This window comes from Notamacropus eugenii, chromosome 1, assembly GCF_028372415.1.
Source record: "Notamacropus eugenii isolate mMacEug1 chromosome 1, mMacEug1.pri_v2, whole genome shotgun sequence".
Taxonomy (NCBI): Eukaryota; Metazoa; Chordata; class Mammalia; order Diprotodontia; family Macropodidae; genus Notamacropus; species Notamacropus eugenii.
Genome location: NC_092872.1, coordinates 177,405,725 through 177,411,724, shown reverse-complemented (window position 1 = coordinate 177,411,724; position 6,000 = coordinate 177,405,725). Strand labels below are relative to the sequence as shown.

The 6,000-nt window shown below is 38.7% G+C and overlaps 1 protein-coding gene across 4 annotated transcripts in view; it reads right to left on the bottom strand.

The window, feature by feature from the left end:
- Window positions 1-2,092: 2,092 nt before the first annotated feature.
- HOMER2 (homer scaffold protein 2) overlaps window positions 2,093-6,000 on the bottom strand; it is a 237,425-nt gene continuing 233,517 nt past the window's right edge. For all 4 annotated transcript variants that reach the window (XM_072619672.1, XM_072619675.1, XM_072619682.1 and 1 more), the window contains exons 8-9: window positions 4,919-4,999; window positions 2,093-3,111 (exon numbers count right to left, since the gene is read on the bottom strand). In XM_072619672.1, coding sequence (XP_072475773.1) covers window positions 2,923-3,111; window positions 4,919-4,999 — 270 coding nt within the window. In that variant the 3' untranslated portion in view covers window positions 2,093-2,922. The remainder of the gene's footprint in view (window positions 3,112-4,918; window positions 5,000-6,000) is intronic.

The window sequence follows — 6,000 nt, the reverse complement described above, 5'->3', positions numbered from 1 at the left end:
ACATAAAGGGCTATTGTCACAATTGTTTTCCCAAACCCTTGGAGGCCAGATCACACTGTCTCATCCCCGTCCACTTTATTTTTATACACATACTCACAGTAACCCTTCACTGTGACCATCTTGGCCACTGAAGGTAACTTTCCTTTCATTCTGAGGAGCCTCATGGATCCGTATCATTTCATTATTTTTAGGCACAGCACCGTGTTTTTACAGATAGAGAAGAAAGGATGAGCTAAGGCTGATAGCAGAGTCTCCATGCTGAATCTAAAAAATCTTATTTCTAAGCCTTGTAGGTAGTCCAATATCATTTGGATCCCAGTACATCTAGGAGAATTTTGTCCTTACTACATACTTCACTTAAAATGAAATCTAAGGCAAAGCTTTTTAGTCCAAAAAATTTGGGCTTTGATTCAATCCATACTTATGAGAAATAAGAGCTTTAAGTCTCCAAGTCTGCTTGGTACGTCATTATTTCATGAGTTGATACCAGAACAAACTTCAAGGGTCATTCTCATCATCTTTCCCATCTTTATCGCATTCACCTCAACATACCCCAGTCTATCAGACACTGGCAGCTACTCATCCAGTTGCTTCAGGACTTCATATGACTTTTCTTCTTAGAGATGTTTTTTCTTATTTCAAGAAAGACATTGAGGCAATTCTCAAAGAAAAACAGAATTGATTGATCAATAGGTACTTTTATGAAGTTTTTTCCTCCCTTAGACTGCACGGAACTCACTTTTTACCACAAAAGATGTTCCTATGCCTTATTCCCATAACACCCTGTCCTTAACCAATGTTTGTTAAATGGCTTTAGTGTGGACCACAATATGTTCCATCAAGATCTTCCTTTGTGTTGTTCCACATTGGTCATTTGTTTCTGAGCTGGGGCAGACAGCATATTTCAAAGTAATTTATAATTCTGCTCTGTTGGCTCTGAGGTCTGAACAACTTTAATAGTTTTCTCTAGGAAGGCCTTCGTTGACAGTGACTTCACTGGCAGAGACGTCTGCTGGCCTCCAACTTAGACTCCAGGTACATCTACCTCTGCCTTTCCCTCCCATCTAAGCTGTAGGGTACTGAGTCTCCACTTAAAGTGGGTTAGTGGGATTATGGGATAGCCCCTTTTTAACTGCCACCCCACATGTGCTAACTAATTCAAGGAAGTGTTTAGTTGGTAGAACTTCAGGCAATGTGAGGGAGGTATCTTGGAGACAAGAAAACCTCCTCTAAGGAGGGAACCTAAAGCCATCTGGGGGAAGGATGGGAAGAGTCGAGGGACAGACACAGTATTTGTGTGACCCCTCAGGACCCTCCCCCAGTTAAGGGAAGAATGGAAGGGGAAGGAGAAGATTCTCTGAGTTCTTCTGTATCTGTAACCCAGAGACCTGAGAGGTAGCCCTAATGAGAAAGGAGAGATGGCGGCTAGAAGAAGCAGCTCTATCTATCTATCTATTTCTTCCTTTCTCCCCTCCAATTGCTTCTAGCCTAGAACAGGAATTCGCCATGGTGTGAACCTTGCTCCTGAAAAAAAAATAAAAAAAGAGGCAAAAATTCTCACCTTAGGGTCATGGTTACTGTCCTGACTTAAGTCAAGGAACATAGGGACTCTTGGCTCCTACCCTTAGACCTAGGGGCACCTGGCATCCTGTGGCTCCCAGAACATCTGTGCTATAGGTATCCCCCACTGGAGAAGAAGGGAAGTCATGTATGTAGTTACCTGGAATTCCTAGATCCACAGATTCCTAATTTACCTAGTTCCCCTCCACTTTCTGACCCCAGAAATGGTTTGGTTTGGCTATGGAAAAAGTAATATCAGTCATTTAAATGAATTGCATACTATTTATCACCTATTACTATTCAGCCGGATGATGTGTATGTATGTGTGCGTGTGACACCATCCAGTTGAATGGTAATTAGGTTATTAGATACATATGTGTGTGTATATGTCAAATACATACACATGCATTTATGTATGGATGTGTATGGATGTGTATATATACAGGAGTCTATACACACACCCAGTCCAACTGAATGATATGCAATTATATATTATATATATAATGTACATATAAATTAAATATGTTCCAGATGAAATTTGTTGTAACTTTTATTGGATTACAATAGCACTATTCATGTAGGCTCAGCCTTTGTGGTCTGCTGCTCATACATCATGGTTGTCCACCTGTAAGTAAAATAATTAAAAGGAAAATTGTTTTGCAGTCTTACAGACCATGTGATGTGATGTGCAAATGATGCACTGATTTAAAGGACATACCTATGTTTCTTAAAAACCAGATTCCTTTTATTCTCATGAAGTCTCTATTAATTTATTTTTAAAAGCATCATAACGTTTACCATAAGGGATTCACTTGAGTCTTAGATGGCTCATCCCAATGCCAATGTACACCTGTCATGAACATAGACTTGGAAAGGACCTCAGAATCATTTAATACAAAATACATGAGAGCAGAAATCACCCCTATTGTATTTCTGATAACTGAGATTAGGAATCCCAAATAATCCCAATCTCATTTAACAAAAAAAGAATGAAACTGCAGGTTGCTTAGAATATTGGTATTTGGATTAGAAAATACTTTGTTTTTCTAAGGTTGCAACAGTCCCTAAGAAGTATAGATGTCCCTGTACTGACTAACTGCATATGTATTTAATGTAAACCTAGCTCCTGATTCCTGAGGCAGGATCCTCCACTTGTCCACAAGCCCAGAGAAGCAAGAGAAGTTTCTATTCTGGACAGAAAGAAGTTAGTGAGCAGCACGATTGGTTGGAAAACACAACAAACTCTGAGCCTCTATTTACAAAAAAATGCAGACAAGGTGTACTTCCTGTTCTTATTTTGTAATACACACATTTAGGGTTAAGAAACATCAAACTCCTGGAGCCCAGATCACAATTTGCACCCTAATTTTCCGTTCCCAGTTTGGAGAGCCCTCGTCGAAAATCGTGCAAGTCATCGATCTTCCCATCAAGGACCTCCAAAAAGTTCTTGAGTTCCATTTTTAGGTGGCGCTGTCTGTGTTTACTCTCCTCGATGTCTGTCCTTAAAGACCTCACTTTATCTTCGAGATTTTGATTTTCTCTCTCAGAAGCCTGGAATGAAAGCAGAGAGTCAGAAGGATTGGTAATCAGAGACATCAGCATTGACAAAGACATTCAACAGCATTTCAGTTTCAAATATTTGTAGATACAGGGACCAAGAAAAGAAAGCATGGATAAATGGAATCTAGTTTCTCCATCCCCACAACCACTGTCCTAGTTCAGATGTTCATCACCTCTCACTTGGACTGTCATAATAGTTTCCTAATTAGTCTTCTGGCCTTGAGTCTTTTCTCTCTGCAAACTATACTTGATAGTACTGTCAAAGTGATTTTCCTCAAACCCAGATTTAACCAAGGGACCACACCTTTCCCCACCCTCATCCTTGGGTTCAATAAACTCTAGTGGCCCCATATTATGTCCAAGATGAAATATAAACTCCTCTGTTTAATATTTAAAGGTTTGTACTCCATCCTACCTTTCCAGCTGTATTACACATTACTCCCATTCATACATTCTGAGGTCCAACCAAAATGGCCTTTTTATGATTCTTAAAACAAGATATTCATTGCCTGCCCCAAGTCAAAACCCTGGCTGTCCCCCATACCTGGATTGCATTCACTGTTTCCCTTCTAGGCTCAGCTCAAGCACCTTTTCTTCCCTTTCACAACCACTGCTAGTGCCCCTTCCTCCTCAAAGTTAGCTTCATTAAAGTATTATAATTGCTTTGTATATGCCTCTATATTGTACATCTTGTGTCTTTCATTGGAATAAAAGTTCCACGAGGGTCAGGGTTGCTTTGTTTGTGTATCTACAGTGACTAGTATAATTCCTGACACAGAGTATTTACTTACTAAATGCTTGTAGGTTGGCTGAATGACATTTTTCAAAGAGTCAAGGCAAATCCTAACAAGAAGAGATTGTTGATTGTATAGTCTTGAGAGGTCAAGAAGACATTTTCTGAGGGAAACTGAACCACTCCCCAAATAAAGGACATGACAGCCTAGTCCAGAAGTTGTCTGTTTTTTTTTAAATACTCCATGAATATTTAACACATACTGCAGAACCCAAAATGTCCAGTCCCACGAGACCGCAGCATGAGATCTCATCATTACCGTCACCTATGGCTATGTTTCTGAAGAGACTCTCATCACTCTCATCAGCATCAGCATCAACATGATAATAATAATGATGATAGCTAGCATTTATAAAGCACCTACTATGTGCCAGTCACTGTGCTAAGCACTTTACAAATATTATGTCTCACCCCTGGAAATGAATTTGGTCAACAAAGATTACTTGGAAAAATCTGGACTCTGTGAAGGTTTCCTGGTCACAGGGGTGACTTCTCTTACCTGGGTCTAAACTGTGCCCTCTTAGTATCAAATTAGATGTTCCATAATACTTTGTCCCGTAGTTTTGTAAAATGTGGCTATTTTGGGAGTATGCCCAGAAACTATTTATTAATTGGCAGCAGAGGCATTTACTTCAAAAGGGGAGTTTGTTGCTTAGATAGAGGTTCCTGATGTAATTTGGAATGAAACTACTCTCTCTGGAACAGTCACCTTCTATGTTGCTACTGAAATTTACATTAGCTTGTGCAAACCTGATGTAGCGGGTCTGGACTCTGCCCTCAAATTAAGGAGAAGCCTTCTTAAAACAGGATTAAAACAAGAGACAAATCCCACTGCATTTAAACTCGGGGGGCAAAGCACCAGGTACACAATCACTATTTACTTCCTCTGAGTTAAAAAATTCCAACGTTCAGCATCTAGGAAGCTAAATGAAGTAAAGCTAGAAGATACTAATAAAACAAGTATGCTCCCCAATGTCCTCTGATAGATGTGTTTCTGAACAGTACCTCTAATTTCTCTGTGACAAAATCACATTCCGACATGAGCTGAGGTATGATTTCACCTTGTTTTCTGAGATCTTTCAACTCCTGAGGGAAAAAAATGGAACAGGAAATAAAAAAGAGAGAAACATAGAAACCATAACCCAGAAAAGCTATTGCTGACAACGATCACTTTTCACATTTATTGACAAACTCAGAGTAACTATAAAACGTTAACACAACAGAGAACCATGAAGATAAGGGTAGGGTGAATAGTTTTATGCAGGGTATGACCAAGGGTAAATTGCATATCATATAAGGGTAGGTTGTATTCTATTACACTTTTCCATTAGCTTTAAACTTTTTAGAAGCTTCTTAGACAAGGTAAACGGACTATGGGTGTGGAGCACTCATACAATCTAGGACTTTTTAGAAGTGCTGATTGATTTCGTTGAACTGTCTTATTTTCCTTTTATTCTTTATTATAAGGAGAGCTCCATGGGAAAGGAAAGAGAGAAGAAAGGAGATGGATACATTGAAAAATGTGGGCAAGGCAAAAAACAACTTAAAGAGTAATTTAACTGTCTATAATATCACAAGTTTGTTAATCAACAAACTAATTGAATATTCTTTAAAATAATAATTTTAAATCAATGAAATTTATTTTAAAAAACAAATAGCCATGATCATGAGTTGAGTTTGGCTGCCAAACTAATGCAATTAGAACTAAATTGTCTTTTCAATACAAAGAAGAATAAAATTCTAAATTTACAAAGAATTATTTTCTACCTTTTTGTTTAGTCATTTTCAATGGTCTTGAACTCTTTGGGACCCCATTTGAGGTATTCTTGGCAAAGACTGTGGCTTGCCATTTCCTTTTCCAGCTTATTTTACAGATGAGGAAATTAAGGCAAACAGGATTAAGTGACTTACCCAGGGTCACACAGCTAGTAATTGTCTGAGACCAGATTTGAACTTAGGAAGATGAGAATTCCTGACTCCATGCCAGGAATACTGTCTGCCATGCCACTCAGCTGCCCCAAATTCTAACTACCAGACAACATAAAATTAAGGCAATTTTATATCAGTTCTATTCTTAAATGGAAATA